At 31.4% G+C, this 22,801-nt stretch overlaps 1 protein-coding gene across 1 annotated transcript in view; it reads left to right on the top strand.

Annotated features, from left to right (window-relative positions):
• Positions 1 to 22,801, top strand: part of LOC114325514 (myosin-VIIa) — a 314,282-nt gene that overhangs the window by 146,344 nt on the left and 145,137 nt on the right. Inside the window, exons 6-11 of the mRNA XM_028273590.2 lie at positions 9,237 to 9,915; positions 13,985 to 14,501; positions 17,272 to 17,466; positions 20,607 to 21,038; positions 21,166 to 21,353; positions 22,575 to 22,792. Coding sequence (XP_028129391.1) covers positions 9,237 to 9,915; positions 13,985 to 14,501; positions 17,272 to 17,466; positions 20,607 to 21,038; positions 21,166 to 21,353; positions 22,575 to 22,792 — 2,229 coding nt within the window. The remainder of the gene's footprint in view (positions 1 to 9,236; positions 9,916 to 13,984; positions 14,502 to 17,271; positions 17,467 to 20,606; positions 21,039 to 21,165; positions 21,354 to 22,574; positions 22,793 to 22,801) is intronic.

A 22,801-nucleotide genomic window follows, 5' to 3' on the forward strand; every position in this document is an offset into this window, starting at 1 on the left:
TGATGACTAACATCATCAGAGACGCTAAAATGATACAATGGTGAAATTTGAAAAATTTTACCGTCTAATCTAACACAAAATTTGAGTTGTAATAAATAATCATTTCGTTGTGAACCGAAACAAGAGCAGTCTTATTTTAGTTAGTTCAGAGAGCGCCAAAGGTGCTCTAACTAGTTTCGACTCTTGTTAGAGTCTCTTTAGAGAACACATATTTGATTCTCTCTGAACCACTAAAATTCTGGCTGTCAGCCTCTACCCACACACGAAAGATTATGATGATATGGATGCCGTGGTGGCATCTGCTAAAGACGAACGAAAGTTTTACTTCTGATATTAACAATATTAAAAATAAAACTTTACCAGAACTAATCTTTGAGATCTATCAAGTTGCATCTCACTACCCGCCTGTCCAGCACGGCAAAATTCAAACAAAACAAAGATTAGCTCCTCAGAATAGGAGTAGAACTAATAAAAATAATAAATAATCATTTCGTTGTGAATCGAAACAAGAGCAGTCTTATTTTAGTTAGTTCAGAGAGCGCCACAATTTGAGTTGTGTTTGGAACCCCCTCAAGCAGATTTCCTGGCTACGTGCCTGCCAAGTACAACAAACTTTGACAACACACAAGTGATTCACTGCAATAAGCGAATCAGAGAACTCTAAGTAAGAGCGGCAAACATTCCACCCGGAATGAAAAGCCCTGATGATGATGATGATGATAGGTAAAGAAAGGTTTTTTCCTTGCAACAAAAACGAAAAGTTTGATCGTCCTCATTTATTGAAGATCGTCCCTTTATGGGTAGCCAAAGCCGTCTGAATTTCAGAAGGAATGCTGTTAAAATTGACAACCTGACGTCGGTTTGTATTTTAAAAAATTATCGATTACGTCATTACGACAACACTGATGACGTAATGTCCAACACATATTACATACATATATAAGCAATTGATGGCCATTTAAAAATTTAAATTAACGTGTTTTAAGATTTTTAATTTATTCCAGACTTTTTTATAATACAGGATGTCCAGAAACTCTACCGACAAACGAAGACAGGAAATTCCTCAGATAATTTTAAGATATTTTAACCCAATTCACCTAGTCCGAAAATGCTTCCTAAGGGAGCTAGAGCTCTTGGAAGATGGCGTCTTGTAATTAGTTTTTCTTAAATAATTTCAGAACACTTCTATTGAGAAAAACAAAATATGATACACATATTTATCTTTCAGAGATAAATCGATTCCGTGCATTGCGAATTTCTAGTACCGGTCATAGGCGTCCGTTTTGGGTAGGACAACAGTTATTTTATCGCATAACTTTTTTATCTTTAATTTTTAAGCATTTTTGATTTGGATTATTAAATTGTGAGGTATTTTACAACTAAAACATATACCATTTTATAGAAAAACCGATTTCATTTTTTTGAATTTCCAAAAAAAAATCAAAAAAAAACTATTTAGAAATATTTATTTATATTTCAGAGATGAATCGATTTCATGAATTGCGAATTTCTAGTACGGGTCATATGCGTCCGTTTTGGGTAGGTCAACGCTTATTTTGTCGCATAACATTTTTGTTTTTAATTTTTAAGCATTTTTGACCCTAGATTATTAAGTTATGAGGTATTCTTGTACTAAAAGTTACTCTTGCTTTAAGTTTGTAAAATACACCGTTTTTTGAAGATATTCTTCTTTAGCGGCGAATCGATTGAGGGTAAAATTGTACATTTACCGCGCGCCTGCGCACACTGACAGTATGTAGTTCATTGCTAATCTTTCAAGATAGGTATGTATGTATTTGTAACCGTGCAAATAAGTCATTAAAAGAATATATTAGTGGTTTTAGGAAATGTATTATTTATTATAATTCTTGTGTTTTTGGATTAATAAAATATTATGTAAGCATAACATTTTTACACTATATGTCGCCGTGTTGTGTAATTATATCCGAACTTACATGTTCATTTCTAGTGCATCGATGGAGTAGTTAGAAATGCGTTAGCACTGAGATTGGAAGGTTGCGGGTTCAATTCCCGGGGCGATTCATATATTTTTTTTATTTTTGGTTGTTTTAATAAAAATTTTTTGAAAGTGGTAGATAAGAAAGTTAGTTTGATTTTTAAATAAAATACAAATAACCTTTTAAGTATATTTACTTCGTGTAAATTACCTATTATATAATAGAAGAATATCTTCTTACGTGCGTACATAGTAGTACACACACATTCTTTTTTTTTTAATTTTACAATTTTTTTTCAAATTCAAAAAACGAAAAATTTTCAAATCGATTTTTCCAGAAAACCGTGTGTTCTATCGACTTGAAGCAAGAGTACCTTTTAGTACTACAATTTAATAACCCAGTGTCAAAAATGCTTAAAAGGTAAAGACAAAAAAGTTATGTGATAAAATAACCGTTGCCCTACCCAAAACGGACGCCTATGATCGATAAAAGAAATTCGCAATGGATGGAATCGATTTATCTCTGAAAGATAAATATATGCACCGATTTTCGTTTTTCTTAATTGGAGCGTTCTGGGAGTATTTAAGAAAAACTAATTACAAGACGCCATTTTCAAAGAGCTCTAGCTCCCTTAGGAAGCATTTTCGGACTAGGTGAATTGAGCTAAATTGACTTAAAATTGTCTGAAGAATCTCCTGTCTTCGTTTGTCGGTAGAGTTTCTGGACACCCTGTATATAGTATGCTTATGCTTCCTACATTTCTTTAGTGTCTTGCCATAAAAATAATTTCGATAACGGATAATCCTTGTAAATATTCAATTGTTGTAAACTTATCACAGTAGACCAAGTTACCAGGATCTGTATTCATTTTCTATCTTTAAACCATTTCTTTCTTTTTAATCAATCTAGATGTTTGTAAAATTTTATACAACCATGTTAATTGTTTAAAATTAAAGCTCCGAAAAAAAAGAATAAAAAAAAATTAAAAAAAAAATAATAAAATAAAATAAAAAGTTACTGAGAAGACCTAAACTTCCGAGAGGTTGAATCGGGTTTAGGTCTTAGCGTAGTAGAAAAAATATACAAAAAAATACATAAAAAACAAAAGAAAAAAAACTAAATAAAAAAAATAAAAAATATAATAAAAAAAATTGTTAAAAAATATATATTAAAAAAAATAAAAAAAAACAGAGTAAAAAACTTAGTAGTAGTAATAGTTTTAAATTTAGATACTAAGCATATATTTTGTAAAAGAGAGAATTCAAAACACATTGACTGGCCAGTTGGTTGCTTAAACCAGTGCCAATAAAACATAAACACACATTCTTTTTAATCATAAACAAATTATTGTCATTCAATGTATCTCTTATGATTCATTACAGCGCGCACCTCATATGTCACATCTGCATATTTTGCATTTATACAGGGTGTTTCATTGGGAAACGGAAATATTTTAATGGTGAATAGAGGTCACCGAGGCCGTTCTAGGTATACTAAATTTTTTGCCCTACCTACTTTTATATCTGACTTACAGGGTGTTTTATCGATTTTGCTCATTTCTTTCCTAAGCCATAACTTTAGAACCACCCTGTATATTTTTTTAATATTTGGTACACATATGTCTCATTCAAAACCCAAACGATCGACATACTAATCACAAGAAAAATCCAGGTCCGGATTAACAAAAAATTATAAAGTAATTGTGACCTTAAAACAACACCCTGTATATTGAAATTCTGAAAATCTGTTTGCATATTTGAAAAGAGCACAAAAAACTAAGTCGAATGGTTCGCTTCGATTTTCGGCCAGACAATTTTTTAACTTTAATTTTGAAATTATATTGAATTTTTTAAGAACTCATGCTCAACATTAAAAAGCAGGTATTATTAACTTTTAATTATAAATTATTAAAGTTATTGAATAAATCCTCATTTTAAAGTGAATCAATACTTATTTACCACTTTGGAAAGAACCAATTATTAATCACAAGAAAAATCCAGGTCCGGATTAACAAAAAACATAAAGTAATTTTGACCTTGAAACAACACCCTGTATATTGACATTTTCAAAATTTGTTTGCACATTCGAAAAGACCACAAAAATCCGAGTTTATCGGTTTACTTTAATTTTTTGTGCAAAAATTTATAAACTTTAATTTTGAAATTAAAATATATGTATTCCAATTTTTAACAACCCTGCAATTAATAAGCAGGTTTTTAAAGCACTTTTAATAATAAATCATTCAAGTTAATGAATAAATACTAATTTTAAAAATAATCAGTTATTATTTACAGCATTAGAACGACTTACTTACTAATCACAAGAAAAAGCCAGGTCCGTATTAACAACAAAATACAAAGTAATTGTGACCTTGAAAAAACACCCTGTATATTGAAATTTTTAAAATATGTTTGCACACCAGAAGAGAGCACGAAAAATTAAGTTTAATGTCTTGCTGTAATTTTTTGTGCAGACAATTTAATGACATTACTTTTGAAATTATATCGAAATTTTTATTATGAGTTCCCAAAAAATTTCGACGTAATTTCAACATTAAATTCATTAAATTGTCTGGCCAAAAAATTGAAGCGAACGATTAACTTAGTTTTTGTGCTCTTTTCATACCTATGTGCAAATGAATTTTGAAAATTTCAATATACAGGGTGTTGTTTCAAGGATACAATTACTTTAAATTGTTTTGTTGATCCGGACCTGGATTTTTGTTGTGATTTGTAAGTGGGTCGTTCGAATATCGTAAATAAGTATTGATTATTTTTAAAATGGGTATTTATTTAATAACTTTAATAATTTATTGTTAAAAGTGCTTTAAAAATCGTCTTTTTAATTTCAGTGTTAAAAGTATCAATATATTTAATTTCAAAATTAAAGTCATTAAATTTCCTTCACAAAAAATTAAAGCAAACCTATAAACTCAGATTTTTGTGGTCTTTTCAAATGTGCCAACAATTTTTTTTAATTTTAATATACAGGGTGTTGTTTCAAGATCACAATTACTTTGTGTTTTTTTTTGTTAATCCGGACCTGGATTTTTCTTGTGATTAATAATTGGGTCGTTCCAATGTGGTAAATAAGTATTGATTAATTTTAAAATTAGTATTTATTCAATAGCTTTAATAATTTAAAATTAAAAGTTAATAATACCTGCTTTTTAATGTCACAATTCTTAAAAAATTCAATATAATTTCAAAATTAAAGTCATAAAATTGTCTGGCCGAAAAATTGAAGCGAACGGTTTGACTTAATTTTTTGTGCTCTTTTCAAATATGCAAACAGATTTTCATAATTTCAATATACAGGGTGTTGTTTTAAGGTCACAATTACTTTATAATTTTTTGTTAATCCGGACGTGGATTTTTCTTGTGGTTAGTACGTCGGTCGTTTGGGTTTTGGATGAGACACATGTGTACCAAATATCAAAAAAATATACAGGGTGGTTCTAAAGTTATGGCTTAGGAAAGAAATTGGTAAAATCGATAAAACACCCTGTAACTCGGTTATAAAAGTCGGTTGGGCAAAAAATGTAGTATACCTAGAACCGGCTCGGTGACCTCTATTCACAATTAAAGTATTTCCGTTTCCCAATGAAACACCCTGTATAACTAATTTGATCGATTGCTACCTCCTACTTTTGCACTACTTTTTGTAGTACATAATACAGTTTTTGCAATTTCTTAGTGTGGGTGTCTGTCTAAGACATTGAACTTATTATAATTTACCTTCAAGGTATCACACGACTTATATTAACATAAAGAGATTCTGAAACTGTTTTATTCTGGTATATCCAAGTTAAATAATATGTTTATATGGGATTAAGCCTCAACTGGTTGGACTAAAATGACTTTTTTGTATTTATTTGTTTTTGACAAAAACCAGATAGCGTTAGCGAACAATTGCCTTGCAAAGTTGCCCCGAAAAGCTAGTGGGCCACGGCCCCCCTGCCCATGGGTACGGGCGCCCATGGCTGTACTATAAGCGATGTTTAACTATATTTCGAAACTATAGTTTCGAAATTGTTCTTTATAGGGGAGTCAATAGAGAACGAAAACATGGATTGTTTCGGAAAAATTCAAACAAGCTTATATTTTTCTGAAACTTTTTTTGTTAGCTATGGTAAAAAGTTCTACTCACAGATTTAGTCACTAATTGTTTATTAATTGTTTAAGTAATAACAATTGTTTTGTATAAATAATTTTAAAAATATCGTTGAATTCATTCTTTTACTTTGATAAAATATGTTTCTATTTTGTTTTTGGTTATTCTGAATGCGAATATGGCATTACAATTTGAAAATTCAAAAATTAAGAGCTCTTATACAGTATGTCTCCGTAACTAGGAATCATATGGGAAACATATTTATTATCAATTTTTCGAAAAAAAAAAGATCTTCATAAAATGCTCTGCATAGTCTAAAATCTAAAACTTAACCATCAGATATCAAATTTTATCAATTTTATACGAGGCATGTCAAAAATATGAATTTCGTTAAAGAGTAAAGTAACTTTATATTTCAGAATATCAAAAATTGTTATTATGAAAAGTTGTTTGGAATTAAAAACTATGATTTAATATGCAATTACATCCTTCTAGTTGAAAAAAAAAATGCAAACTTTTCTCAAATTACGGATACTCAACCTTTTATTACAATAAATATGATAACTATTTTATTATCAATTTTACGAAAAAAAGTTATTCTTCATAAAATGCTCTACCTGGTCTAAAATCTAAGAAGCAACCATCAGATATCAATTTTTTTCAGTTTTGTACGCGATATGTAAAAAATATGAATTTCGCTTAAGAGTTAAGTACCTTTATGGTTCACAATATTTCAATTAGAAGGATGTTATTGAATATTGAAACATAGTTTTTAATTCCAAACAACTTTTCTTAATAACAATTTTCGATATTGTTAAATATAAAGGTACTTTACTCTTGAGCGAAATTCATATTTTTTGTCATACCTCGTATAAAACTAATAAAATTTGATATCTGATGGTTGCATCTTAGATTCTATACCATGCAAAGTATTTTATAAAGACTAACTTTTTTTTTTCGTAACACTGATAATAAAAAAGTTATCAATAGGTTCCAAGTTACGCAGACATATACTGTATGAGCTCAAAAAATTTTTTTTTAACATTTATTATTTTTTAAGCTTGTTATTAAATGTATTTTAGGTAAGTTATACAGAAAAAAGTTTTGATAACTTTGTACAAACATTTCTTTTAACTGATACTTTTCGGTTTTTGTATTACATTTTTTTATATTTCTGAATTGTCTCAAAAATAAGTTGTTTATTTTACGTCTAAAGTAAAACAATGTAGTGCATTTCAAAGATTACACCTTAAGCACCCTTAAGTTAAAAAAACACCTATAAAATTGTAATATATCTGTTCAAACATGAGTAGTACCCTCTTAAAGTGGTAGTAATTCTGTAAAACTACGAAGTTTTCAAAAATTACGTTTTTGAGACGTCGCATCGTATTATTTGAACTAAAGATACCGCACACATCTTATGGAAAATATAATGTCACTCAAATTTAATAAAATTTACATGAATAGATTTGTCCCTATCCCCCTCTGTGGCTCAGTGGTAAGAGCGCCTAACCTTTGGATCGAAAGTTCCGAATGGTAGTGAGTTCGAATCCCACCAGGGTCAGAAATTTTTTCATTTATTATAAATTAATAAATGAAAATAGTTTCTGTCCTTGTGGGATCGGTACTCACCGGAGGGACTACAGTCGTTCGGATACAATTAGCTTCTCTTTGCAAAGACAATGACGTCGACTTTGCAAAGTAACAAGACACTTACTCAACACACACACTACACATTACACCGAGTAAGTGATAAGTTACCTATACAATTACGTGGCTAACGGTTCTAGTTCTAAACCAAGGCCAGAATCAGAGAGAGAAAAAAAGGAAAAAAAGATTTGTCCTGACTTTACGAACATTTTTTATCATTGCTCCAACTCTGTATTTTGATTAACAAGAGCGTAAATTGATAAAAATAAATCTAAAATCAAATGGGAATGTACATGTGTCAAAGAGAGAAAAAAAATCTTGTGATTCGCCTACTCCATAAATATTTCTGAGGGATTAAGGCAGAGGCTTACTCTTATCTTTTCCTATTATTATTGATAATAAAGTAGGTATAATTTGGTTAGTTGTACCGCCTCTAATCGGCTTAAGCTAGTGGTCAATAGACTATTTTCAATAGCCGCTTGACTAATATTATTTATGAATGCCAGTTTTATCGACTTCAAAATGCGATTTCGAACAACTTTAATTACAATTCACGCCCTAATTAAGCAAAATTCAGAGTTGGCGCAATGGTATCAAATTATTGAAATTTAAGGACGCATCTATTCATGTAAATTTTATTTCATTTGAGTGACATTATATTTTCCATAAGATGTGTGCGGTGTCCTTTTTGATTTTTTTTTTTAATGAAACATCATTTAGTAAGTTGTGCAAATTTGAGAGTTATAAAAGTAAAATTGTATTAGTTACATGTTTTTAAATCACTTTTAAACAAAATTCATGTAAGGCTGAATTTCCGCCCACACCGTAATTATGCCGATACATTTTATTTCTTTTTATTATATAACTATAATGTAGCTTAAATATTCTTCTTTCATGTCCAATTTGTAAAATTTCATTTGACCATTAGTTAAACAATTATATTAAAATAGCTCAACCGTGCGCTTCGCCGAACGCTAGTATACAGTACGCCAATGTTTGTGAGAAGGGTGACTTTAGCGTTATAAATAAAAAATTATAGAAGCTATAGATTTAATTATAGAAAAATCTTTGTATAAGGTTTTTTGTGTAAAATTTTCAGAATTTTTCAATGGTCAAGTTAGTTTTTTTCTAAGATTTATATTTTCGTAGTTATTTAAAAAAAGCAATGAATTGCGCAGTTCATTTGTTTAATAAAAAATAAAGCACCCACTTCTGGAGGAGAACTTTTTGATATGTTATTTATTAAACATTTCTTAATCAAATTACAAAAAGTTCTATCTTGTTTAATTTTTTCCGAAGGCAAAATCTCTATTGACTCCCCTATTAATCTCCTTTCTTATGAATGGGTATTATGAACGGAAAAATTATATAGATTTTTAAAAACATATTGTATTATAAACAGAATTAAAAATTTTTGTTGTTTTTATCCTTATTTAATAGTCGTATGTTATTTAAAATGGAAACTGATTATTGAGAAATCGTCTATACTTAATATTTATATTATTTTTTTTACAGGGAGGATGCATAAAGTGCGAAGGAAGGGACGACACCGCAGAGTTCGCAGACATTCGAAGCGCCATGAAAGTTCTTTTATTCTCAGACTCAGAAATATGGGAAGTAATGAAACTCCTAGCAGCCATCTTGCACATCGGAAACATCAAATACAAAGCAACCGTTGTAGATAACCTGGACGCGACTGAAATTCCCGATCCTACAAATGTCCACAGAGTTGCTAATCTTCTAGGAGTTCCTGCTCAACTACTAATTGATGCGCTTACTCGGAAAACTCTTTTCGCTCATGGTGAAACAGTTGTTTCTACCTTATCCAGAGAACAAAGTGTTGATGTAAGAGATGCTTTTGTAAAAGGTATTTACGGCAGAATGTTTGTTCATATAGTGAAAAAAATTAATAAAGCCATTTATAGACCTAAAGAGAGACAAAGAAGCTCAATCGGAGTTTTAGATATATTTGGTTTTGAAAATTTCGATCACAATAGTTTTGAACAGTTTTGCATAAATTTTGCAAACGAAAATCTTCAACAATTTTTTGTGAGGCATATATTTAAACTGGAACAAGAGGAATATAATCTGGAAGGTATTAACTGGCAGCATATTGAATTCGTTGATAACCAGGATGCGCTTGACTTGATTGCCATCAAACAATTAAATATTATGGCACTTATAGATGAAGAAAGTAAGTATAATATGTATATTCAAGAATATTACAGTTTTCACGTCCTTCCCTTGAACAATATTTTCCATTTTTCTCAGGCGTTACCTTTTTTACCTCTCAAACCTCGTTTTAACATGACTTCGTCTACTTAACTCGTTGCTCGTTACTCGTTTTTCCAGAATATTTTAGATCGACTCCCTTTTTATGTGGAGCTCCATTTTGTTATACCATTGCTTATAGACACGGTCTATAATCCGTGTCTATAATCAATGGTTATACTTCTATCTTCTAAATCTTCTATGGCGACCACATTGACCTATCTTATTCTATTCATAGAAGCTCGAAATAGATTGAATAGTTGATGTTAGACCAGTCTATTTCCTAAGGTTGGCCAGCCAATATATACGTCTACGTTCAGGGCCTCTCTGGCCCTCAATCGTGTCTTGTATAATCAACTGTAGAAGTCTGTATTTACTATTACGCATAATGTGGCCGAAGGAAGTAATTTGTCTGTTCTTTACGGTGTATTTCTTTGTCATTTATAGATGGAGACTGACAGCCTGTGGAGTTAACGGAGACAGTAACAGCAATGGTTACCAGAATAACAAACGAGGAAGCGGCTCAAGCGCTTCAAAAAATAAAGAAAGGAAAAACAGTCGGACCAGATGATATTCCTGGGGAAGTATGGAGAGCATTGGGAGAGACAGGAATAAGTTGGCTAGCAGGTCTATTTAATAGAATTATGGAAGTTGGACAAATGCCAGACGAATGGAGAAGCAGTATATTAGTCCCTGTCTACAAAAACAAGGGAGACATACAACAATCTACAAACTACAGGGCTACAAAACTACTAAGCCACACCATGAAAATATGGGAGAGAATAATTGATAGACGGATACGTGAAAAAACCGAAATATCCGATAATCAATTTGGCTTCATGTAGGGCAGATCAACAACAGATGCAATTTTCATTGTAAGGCAACTGATGGAAAAATACAGGAATAAAGAGACCAACGCTCATATGGTATTCATTGATCTTGAGAAAGCATATTATGATAGAGTTCCTCGAGAGATTCTGTGGTGGGCACTCAATAAGAAAGGAGTCCCTGGCGAATATGTAAAGATTATGAGAGATAAGTATGAGGGAGTAACGACTAGTGTTAGGACAGGTGTGGGAGAGACTGATAAATTTCATGTGAAAGTAGGATTGCGCCAAGGCTCGGTGCTTAGTCCTTATTTCCAAGGTATAGTTTTTGTTGGATATATAAGTTTAAGATCAGTCTTATATCCTTACCATCGAGTTCTGATGTTTTGGGGATATCAATTAATTTTCCATGTATGTAGTACTTTGTTAAATGCCTTCTCAAAATCAATCCAACCATGTAAAAACTGACTAGAAAATCTGAGGGTAAGATGCTGAAAATGTCTCATCTTTCGTCAGAAATTTCTTTCATTGTATGGAATTTCGCAAACAATATTCTTTCTCGAAACAAGACATTCATATTTATTGTGAAAGCAGCCTAAAAAGAGTCAATTATACAGGGTGTTAGTAAATAAGTATGAAAAACTTTAAGGGCTAATTCTACATGAAAAAATAATGCCGGTTTGCTTTATAAACATATATGTCCGCAAATGCTTCGTTTCCGAGATACGGGGTGTTAAAATTTCTATTTCAAACTGCCAATTTATTTATTGCTCTAAGATCAGTTGAGCTATGAAAATGAAATTTGGTGAGTTTTAGGAGGTACTTATTGCGCATTTTTTGACATACAATTAAGAATTTTGTATTCATCATTGGCGCGCATACAGGTAATAGTCTGAATTTTTTTAAAGAAAAAAATAGTACGCCACTGAGTTATTTTAAATTAAAAATTATTTTTAAATTCCAAGTTTAATTTTTGATAAAAAACCTTTCTTCCCGTTTTTCATATGGTGCACCGTTTTTATGCAGAAAAATATAACATCTTGACGCGTATTTTTCATTTCTTAATACATTATCAAGAACTATCCAATATAATACATAATACTAAACTAGAAAAATACCAGAAAATATTACTAACAAGATTTTAACTAGGTGCAAAGCTGCAAGAAATGTTTAATATGATCTCCTTTACAGGTAACAGAAGAATTTTATATTCATCATTGCCGCGCGTACGGATAATGGTCTGAATTTTTTTAAGAAAAAAATAGTTCGCCACTGAGATATGTCAAACTAAAAATCATTTTTGAATTCCTCGTTCAATTTGCGACAAAAAATCGTTCTTACCTTTTTTCATACGAGGCGCCGTTTTTATACAAAAAAAGAATGTGTGTGTACTTTGTACGCACGTAAGTAGATATTCTTCTATTATATAATAGGTAATTTAAACGAAGTAAATATACTTAAAAGGTTATTTGTACTTATTTTATTTAAAAATCAAACTAACTTTCTTATCTACCACTTTCAAAAAAGAAGAATATCTTCAAAAATTGTATAATAATATACTTACAATCATAAAATCTATAAAAAAATAAAAAAATAATAACTTGCTTGGGGCTTGAACCCACTTCACGTCTACCGCGCCGTACGAAAGTTGACGCCATTTCAAACTGCACCAAACTCTCGTATACGTCATGTGGGAATATACACAAACTAAACGTTTACACCATAAATTTATATGAATTTAATAAAATTATTAGTTTGATTTTTGTCGAAATAAAATACAACAAAATATAGAGTAAGAAAACCATATATGAGATGAAGATTTGTAGAAAGTTTGTTCGTAATCAGATTATGTAAATTAAAGCATTGCCTACTAATAGGTAACTACATTATTTTGTTTACATTTTCCAAATAGATAGGTATTGAAACTATTAGGTATTTCCAACTGAAACATTTAGAATTACGTACCTGCGGCTTTTCAAAACTATTTAAAAAGTCACTATAATTATAAGTTTGATTTTATTTCTGTCCACACATCAATAAAAACTAATATTATACAATATTTTTGTGTACCGATAACCTCCATATTCCATATTGAACAATTATTGACAGATCATTTCAAAATTTCAACACCCAATCAGAGCCCGTATAACAACTAATACCATACTGTCGGTGTGCGCATGCGCGCGGATCAATCAAATTTTACCCTCAATCGATTCGCCGCTAAAGAAGAATATCTTCAAAAAAAATAAAACATCTTAACGCTTACAAAGTATTTGAAGTGGTTTCCATATGCATAGCAACTTTCAAATACTTTGTAAACGTTAAGATTTTTTATTTTTTTTTTTAATAAAAACGGTGCCGCATATGAAAAAAAGGCAAGAAAGATTTTTTGTCGCAAATTGAACGAGGAATTCAAAAATGATTTTTAGTTTGACATTTCTCAGTGGCGTACTATTTTTTCTTAAAAAAAATCAGACCATTACCGTACGTGCGCCAATGATGAATATAAATTTTTTCTGTTACCTGTAAAGGAGATCATTTTAAATATTTCTTGCAGCTTTGCACCTAGTCCTTGATAATGTATTAATAAATGAAAAATACGCGTTAAAGATGTTTTATTTTTCTGCGTAAAAACGGTGCACCATACGAAAAAAAGGCAAGAAAGGTTTTTTATCAAAAATTAAACGTGGAATTTAAAAATAATTTTTAATTTGAAATATCTCAGTGGCGTACTATTTTTTTCTTTAAAAAATTCAGACTATTACCTGTATGCGCGCCTATGATGAATACAAAATTCTTAATTGTATGTCAAAAAATGCGCAATAAGTACCTCCTAAAATTCACCAAATTTCATTTTCATTGCTCAACTGGTCTTACAGCAATAAATAAATTGGCAGTTTGAAATAAAAATCTTAACACCCCGTATCTCGGAAAAGAAGCATTCGCGGACATATGTTTATCGAACAAACCGGCAGTATTTTTTCATGTAAAATTAGCCCTTAAAGTTTTTCGTACTTATTTACTAACACCCTGTATATAATGTCACTTATCTTTAATCTTTATATTGTTTCTATAGACTTAAAATGCTTCCTTTTTCCTTTTACTTTTTTTAATGATAAGTTTATTCTGTCGGTTATAATTGATTAATTTATTTTTATTTTTAAGGTAAATTTCCTAAAGGAACTGACCAAACCTTCCTGGCAAAACTACACAAGCAACATGGTCGACACAGAAATTATCTCAAGCCTAGATCTGATATAAACACTAGCTTTGGTTTAAACCATTTCGCCGGAATTGTTTTCTACGATACACGTGGATTTTTAGAGAAGAATAGGGACACCTTCAGTCCAGATTTACTACAACTTATCACTATAAGTGGCAACAAGTTTTTACAACAAATCTTTGCCGATGATATTGGAATGGGATCTGAAACTAGAAAGCGAACACCAACATTATCTACTCAATTTAAGAAAAGTTTGGATTCGTTAATGAGGACATTGTCCAATTGTCAACCGTTCTTTATTCGGTGTATAAAACCTAATGAATTCAAAAAACCGATGATGTTCGATCGAACGTTATGCTGTAGGCAGTTACGGTATTCTGGCATGATGGAAACTATTCGAATCCGGAGGGCAGGTTATCCCATAAGACATAGCTTTGCTGAATTTGTGGAGAGATACAGGTAATCTAAAGTTAAATATACACATCTGAAAAGTCTAAGGATATTTTTATAACATAATAAAATTAATAAAAATACACACTCAAACATGAAGTAAAACCACTTCTATGTAGTAGGTATAATTTACTAAAATCTTAAAAAATCCCAATGAATTGAATAAAATAAAAAATGAATAACCATTTTCCATTTAGAGGTGCTTGATGCACTCTCTGATTGAACTAGAATATGGTTCGGCTGTATTTTCGTTTTGCAACGAAATTGAAAATGGTTATTCATTTTTGATTTACATTTACTCTGATTGGAGTACGAAGGGAACCATTCTCGTTGGAACTTTACCGCGCTGAGCAGATGGGACGTGAATTGTAAATTGTAGAATTCCCTCATCTTCCTTAGTCTCAGCATCCGTATGGCTTGCATATTGTAGAAGCCTCGGAGGTGTAACCAGAGAAGGTCCCATTGTTTTCATTCTGGTGGAGTGTAGAATTCGCGGTGTGCAAGTACTTGGAAGGGAAACGAGAAACGACCGTGCGCGAGTCGCGGAGAAATATTGCAACTATCTTAAATAATTCATATTGTCGATTGAAATTGTCAAATTGACGTATATATTTCATACCTTCTGTCATTGAAGCAGAAAAATTATATATTGCTCCACAATATCGATATGATATGCAATTATTATATAAAGGTAAATTTAATTAATTGTATTTTGCTTGCAGTACTGCATTTTAATAACTAATTTTATTTACTACATACAATTGTTTACGTTTGCATAACATAACCTGCATCTTATTTTTTCTTCTTATTATTTTTTTGGACTATGGCCTTGACAATTATCCAGTAACCAGGACTAATATAATTGGCCAATATAATTAAAAGTGCGAATAAAAGTACAGAGCGTAGAAATAGGGGTCGCTTTGCCGAACTTGCACGGTCCCAATAGCATTATGTTGTTTTATATGCCATTAGAGTGAAAACTTAGTCTTGAATAAAATAAATTCATTCAGAAAGTTTTCGGGCCTATCAGTCCATCATCAGTGAATTCATATATACACTCCTGGCCAAAAAAATTGGGACACCTTAAAAATGGGTCTTTTTTGATCTATCGAATCTCCCAAATCTGTTGTCCGATTTTAGTGATTTTTTAATATGTTATAGTCTTTTTATCTAAGAATATGGATGTGGTAATAATGTCGCTGAACAGGTAAGTGTCATTGTATACCGGGTGTAACAATAATACTGTGTTTTTTCCTGAAAGTTCGTAACACCCTGTGGAATATTCTAGCATTTAAAAAATATTGAAATTAAAACTCAATTGTAGCCTTAGCCTTTCTTAACATTCGTCTTTTTGACTCATTCACTTATGTTGGATAATGAAAAAGTTCGGTACTTTGACAACTAACCATGTTCTTCATCACTACAGGGTGTTTCTAAATAAGTGCGACAAACTTTAAGGGTTAATTGTGCATGAAAAAATAATGACAGTTTGCTTGATAAACATATGTCTGCAAATGCTTCGTTTCCGAGATACGGGATGTTGAATTTTTTCTTACAAACTGACGATTTATTTATTGCTCTAAAACCGGTTGAGATATGCAAATAAAATTTGGTAGGTTTTAGGAGGTAGTTATTTCACATTTTTTGGCATACAACTAAAAATTATTTTATATTCGCCATTAGCGTGCATACAGGTTATATGACCGGGTAATATCACCCGTATGCACGCCAATGGTGAATATAAAATACCTAATTGTATGTCAAGAAATGCCCAATAACTGACTCTTATAACCCACCAAATTTCATTTGCATATCTCAACCGGTTTTAGAACAATAAATAAATCGTCAGTGTGTAAGAAAAAATTCAACATCCGGTATATCGGAAACGAAGCATTTGCAGACATATGTTTATAAATCAAACTGTCATTATTTTTTCATGCAGAATTGACCCTTAAAGTTTGTCGCACTTATTTAGAAACGTATTGATGAAGAACATGGCTAGTTGTCAAAGTACCTAACTTTTTCATTATCCAACATAAGCGAATTAGTCAAAAAGCATAATGTTAATATAAAGGCTAAGGCTACAATTAAGTTTTAATTTCAATATTTTTTAAATGCTAGAATAGACCACAGGGTGTTGCGAACTTTCAGGAAAAAACACAGTATTATTGTTACACCCGGTATACAATGACATTTACCTGTTCAGCGACATTATTACCACATCCATATTCTTAGAGAAAAATTCTATAACATATTAAAAAATCACTAAAATCGGACAACAGATTTGGGAGACTCGATAGATCAAAAATGACCCATTTTTAAGGTGTCCCAATTTTTTTGGCCAGGAGTATACTTGCTAACTAACCTCAGAACCAAACAATGGTTGTAATTATAATTCAATTTACATTATAGTATTGTAAAATTGAAAAGGCTAAACGCCGATGTTAAAAGATAACCTCTGGCAACATGGTGAAACTCTAAACGAGAACCTTAACCAACCATCTTGGGCCAACGAGGTCTGCCCTCAAGCCATACTGTATATTAATTTTGTTATTTTTTATTACGACCATATTTTATGATGACTTATTTTTTTTTTAATTGTAGTTTTCGACATTTTGACATTTCTGAAAAATATTCTCGTTATTTTTGACATTTCAACAAATTTTGTTGTATATTAAATACTGCTGATCACTACAAATGGATTATTATTTATTCAAAACGATCAAAGAAGAAATTACGTCTCTTTTAAGACAGACCTGACATGTAATGATTTTTTTAGGTTTCTCATTTCTGGGGTTCCCCCAGCTCATAAGACTGAATGCAGGAGCGCAACTACAAGAATTTGTTCCTTAGTTTTAGGAAGATCTGACTATCAACTCGGCCATAATAAAGTTTTTTTAAAAGATGCTCACGATCTGTTTCTGGAACAAGAGAGAGATAGGGTGCTCACCAAAAAGATCCTTATTTTACAAAGGTAAGTTTCTAGAAAATTGTTAGAGGAAAACTAATCACAAATTAGTCTGTTAAGTCAAATCTGTTACTCTATTCTATACTATACAATCAAGTAAATAGAACATTCCAATAATCCGGCACACTTTGGTTTTTAATACTAGATTTAATACTAGTTTTTAATATTAGATGCCAGATTAGTGACATTCTACTGCATATACCTACGTATAGGCAATATGCTTCTTTTCCCAATTTATTGTATCCCATTTTATTCCCTTCTATACTATCTCCGTATATATTTTAAAATATATCGATGTAAAAACCTATTTCGCGATAGTTTTTACATTATCCTTGTTCTCCTTTTTTGTGTACGAGTATTAGCATTATTCATACAATTTCCTATAATTATTCTCCAAACTATTCCAATGTCTTTGCTTTTGCTTGTCTTACTGTACTTTTTACTAATGTAAATGCTTCTGTTTGGTTGTCAATTTGTCAATTTGGTTTAATATGTTACTAATTTATTTTCTATAACGTTTTCGCACTGTTTATGTATATTTTGAATTGATTATTTGCAATCTTTCCCTTCCACCTTCTCTATTTTTTTATCCTCCTAGTTTGCAGTGATGAGACTTTATATATTTATAGTTCTGAGTTCTGTTATTTCTAAAATGTGCTTCGTTTTCTTCAGCACTTCATGATAATAACATGTTGATATCTTAATCCACTCTTGAATTGCAATATCATACAATTAATTTTTATCTTATTTCTCTTAATTTTTTTATTGCAATATGAAGTTTATTAAAAATTATATCATTGTGTCTCTTTTCCTTGTGTTGGCTTACTTCGTTTCGGCTCAGCAAATCTGCTATTTTTTGGATTAGCTAATTCAGTGAGTTGTGTTGAGTGAGTAAGTTAGGTTGCTAAACGTCACTGGAAATTACTACACAACCAAAAATACCTGCTCATAGCCAATGCCAATATTATTAATAGTAAACACATAAATAACATAAACCTTACGCCAATCAATAATTATTTATTTACACCATTATAATGTATTGATAACAAATGAGAAAATTATTTATTGTACAAAATAAAAATATTTTGAAGAAATAAATTCCACAAAATTTTATGAGTTTAGTATACACTCCCACTATTTCCAATAATTCTTTTTTTAATGAAATATTAAGTTGATTTGAGCAGTTAATAGTGTAAAGTGGGAATTTTTGTTTGTATGTTTCCTACTCTGAATCTGTCAAAATGAATCCCGCCTGAGCGAATTTAGTTTATGATGTTTTTGCACGGGCTCGAAGTCCCATTTAGCGTCATTTGAAAAATCGAGACGCGTGCAGTAACCTTGCAGTATACACATGGGGGCCATGGCCCCCCTCCGAGAATTTAAAAAAATAAAAATTTAGATATTTGCAATTCAAATGTTTTTAGTTTCAAACACATATATAAGTACAAAACAAGGAATAAATATGTCTTCTAGATTAGAATTGAACAAAAGCAGTAACGGAAGCTTCAAGGCATAGGATGTTTTGTAAATCAAAATGTTGATAATTTTACAAAGTGCCAATTGTTAGCCAACGACCTTGTCAGCCATCAAAATGATATCAATTTCCATATTTTGTACACACAAAGAATCTAAAAGAAGAATAAAAGAGAAGAATGAAAAATGTGGTCACAGTAAAGGGATAACAGCCCAAAGCCTTGTCACGAAACCTTAAACATCTTTCGCCAAACTCATGGAGCCATACAAACCCATGAGAAAACATCATACCACAAGGAGTGCGTTCAAGTTGGGCTGGATTTCCTACAACGTTATCGCAACCCGCAAAAGTCAGTCATTAGCTAGATAGAAAATAAAGAAAGACTACGACCAATATTAAAGTCTATAATGTTCTTAGGTCGACAAAATATTCCTCTAAGAGGCCATCGTGATAATGACCTTCTGCTTCTTGACAAAGATGCTGGACCTATCAATGAGGGATATTTTAGGGAATTGTTAAAGATTAAAATCGCATCAGGAGATGAGATTCTTTAACAATACCTATCCACAGCATCTTCCCGAGCAACATACACATATTGTGGTGAAGAAATAATTGAACAAATAATGAATCAGGTTCAAAGTTCAAATTATTGGGCGCGACCCAAAATAATGACAACTCTACATTATTGATAATAGTCTAGGAGTAGTTCTGGACAAATTTAAGGTGGAATTACAAAACAAACATTTTGTATGTCTTTGTACTCACTTTATAATGCTCAATAAATTATAGGATCTGACTTTCAATGCATATTTTTTTTTATAATTCTCGTATCAAAGTAGCGCGTGAAGTTAGGCGTGTATAGATATTGGGGGCGACCCCAAATCATTACTCTATCATATTTGAGAACACTGGAACAGCTTTCTCTAAATTTGAGATACATACATAATAACAACGTTCATTGACGCTTATGAGAACATAAAAATACTTAGTGAAAATCAAAATAAAATCAAGAAAGAGGGTGAGAACAACGCCTGACAGAAGCCTTGGGAAAACATTAAACTTGTTGAGAGAACTGCACTTGGATCTAAAGAAATGTGTAAGAATCGGTACTGACTTTAATAATTATTTAATAACGATAAGTATTGAATGTCTTTATGGCACTCAAAGTGCCTTAAAACTCACCATTTTAGACCTGATTTTTTTTTAAATTTCCCCCAGTCCCCCGGTATTCAAAACCCATAGCCCCCACCGAATATCGGTCCTGGATCCGCCCTTGGGTATACAGTAATATACATTATACACTTATAATAATTTTATTTATTATGTTTTTTTATATCTTGAGAACGACTGTATCGCTTTGGCTAATTTTAATTTTAAAATATTTCTAGGAAATAAAATAAAATAAAATTAGATAAAATCAAAAAAGTAAATAAAAAAAAAATTGAGTAAAATTAAATGTAGAATAGAATCGATTCATTCAAAATTTCATTAACCTACAATATAGTAATAACGCGCTCTAAGAAATATTCACTTCTGTCACGCTTTTTTTTATTTAGAATACTTTGCATATTTTTTAAAGTTTTTTTTTGTTTCAATTTAGTTCTTTCTTTAATAAGAATTATTTTATTATTTTAAACAAATAATTTGTTGTTAGCTAAAATAATGTTTTTAGGTCCATACGAGGGTGGGTATACAGAAGACGTTATCTTCGCCTAAAAGCTGCAACGATAATAATCCAGAAGTACTGGAAGGCTTATATCCAAAGACAGAAATACAAAAAGATGCGCTTGGGCTACACTCGTCTGCAAGCTCTCATCCGTGCCAGAGTACTTTCCCATAGGTTCAGGCACTTACGAGGACACGTGGTAGGACTACAGGCACACGCCAGAGGATACTTGGTGAGGAGAGAGTACGGGTATAAGATGTGGGCCATTATTAAGATACAGTCACACGTGAGAAGGATGATAGCTCAAAGGAGATATAAAAAGATTAAGTTTGAACAAAAACGGCACGTGGAGGCTCTTCGGCTGAAGAAGAAAGAAGAGAGAGAGTTAAAAGACGCTGGTAACAAGAGAGCTAAAGAGATTGCAGAACAAAATTATAGGTATGTAGTGTAGGTACTAATATTTTTTATGGAATATTAGAATATTCTTGATATTTTGTATGTATATAATTTGTATTAATTAATTATATGTGTTACCTTAATTGGTTATTGAATGTTTATTTCTTAGGGAGCGAATATATCAACTAGAAAAGAAAGAAATGGAACTCGAAATGGAAGAAAGAAAACTTGTCGAAGAGAAAAAAAATAAAATCAATGAAGCAGCTAGAAAAGCAGATGAACCGGTGGACGATTCAAAATTGGTGGAAGCCATGTTTGATTTTCTACCTGATAGTTCAAGCGAAGCACCTACACCAGGTAATTAGTTACTTTTTTACCTAATTTAATTATTAGAACAGCTGTAATGAGGTGTTGAATGAAAAAATATAATCCAAAGGTTATATTAAAGGTGAGAAATTTGACCTCGGAAGTACAGTTTTAAAGTCGCCGGAATAGTACAAGCGATATATTATTCGGCGCGCCTTATAAATATGAGAACAAATATATAGATATCTCCGGTTTTATATCACTTCCGGTTAAAAAGTTTTAACCAGAAGTAAGGGACATATTATAGTCACAGAAATATTACATGTGATATATCAATCAATCCGTATTGATCTCGAATATTTAGTTAATGTTTTGATGTTATTTCCGGTTAAAAGGTTATGCCAGTAAGATTGGCAAAAACGACTCAAAATTAGTGAAATCGTATATCAATCGACACAAAGCTACACGAAAAGTTCAAATATCGTCTTCCGATTCTACTTCCGGTCATGTTGGGTGAAAACCTAGGGCTTACGTAGTCAAATTGCTTGTTTATAATCAATTATTCCAAAATTAAAAGACAATGTAGGATTATTTAAAGACAATCGTAATGAGTTTTAACAGTTTTAATTAATAAAATAGACAATTAAATTATAGATACTATTAAGTTGACGATATGTAAAAGTGTTTGTGTTATTGCGACCAAAATTTTACGTGTTCTTACAAAAAGAAATGTGTTTGGAAATAATTACGTCTAATGAATATTATAACCGGCTTGTCATAATACCCTTCTTAAAGCGTCTCTAAGTTGCGCCTTTTTCGATTATCCCAAATAACACGTCCATTCCATCGAGGTAATGTTAAAATCGACTCACTGTATTGATGCCCACACTAACCAAAACCGTCTCCTTTCTTCCCCTCTTCATGCTTAAATCCGAAACTATTAAAATTCTACTGCAATAAATTTAGCTCCCTATTAGTAATAAAAATTGGTTTACATAGTGACGAATGTTATTCTTATGTCTTAAAGATTTAAAGTTAAAAGTAGTTCGCACCGGCTGAGACTGGGCTTTCATAGTAATCCCAATTCGTTCCACCCATCTGGGCCGACGTAGGTCCATATGTGTGAGACTCTTATTTCGTGCTCGTAATAATAATAAAGAAAAATTATATGCAGGAGACTTAAAATTTAAGATAAAATATTTACAATTCTACAATAATATTACCAAATTAACAATATTTGACAGATATTAAAACACACTACGGTATTTTTAGGTAGAGAAACTTCAGTGTTTAACGATCTGCCATCCAGGCCAGCAGAAAATGAAATAATTAGTCCTCTTACAACAGCCTCAGATGACGAAGAAGACCTTAGCGAATTTAAATTCCAAAAATTCGCAGCTACATATTTTCAAGGCAATGTTGGCCATCAGTATTCTAGAAAGCCTTTAAAACATCCATTACTACCTTTGCACACACAAGGAGATCAACTGGTAAGAACA

Source organism: Diabrotica virgifera, chromosome 4 (genome assembly GCF_917563875.1).
Source record: "Diabrotica virgifera virgifera chromosome 4, PGI_DIABVI_V3a".
NCBI classification, from domain to species: Eukaryota; Metazoa; Arthropoda; class Insecta; order Coleoptera; family Chrysomelidae; genus Diabrotica; species Diabrotica virgifera.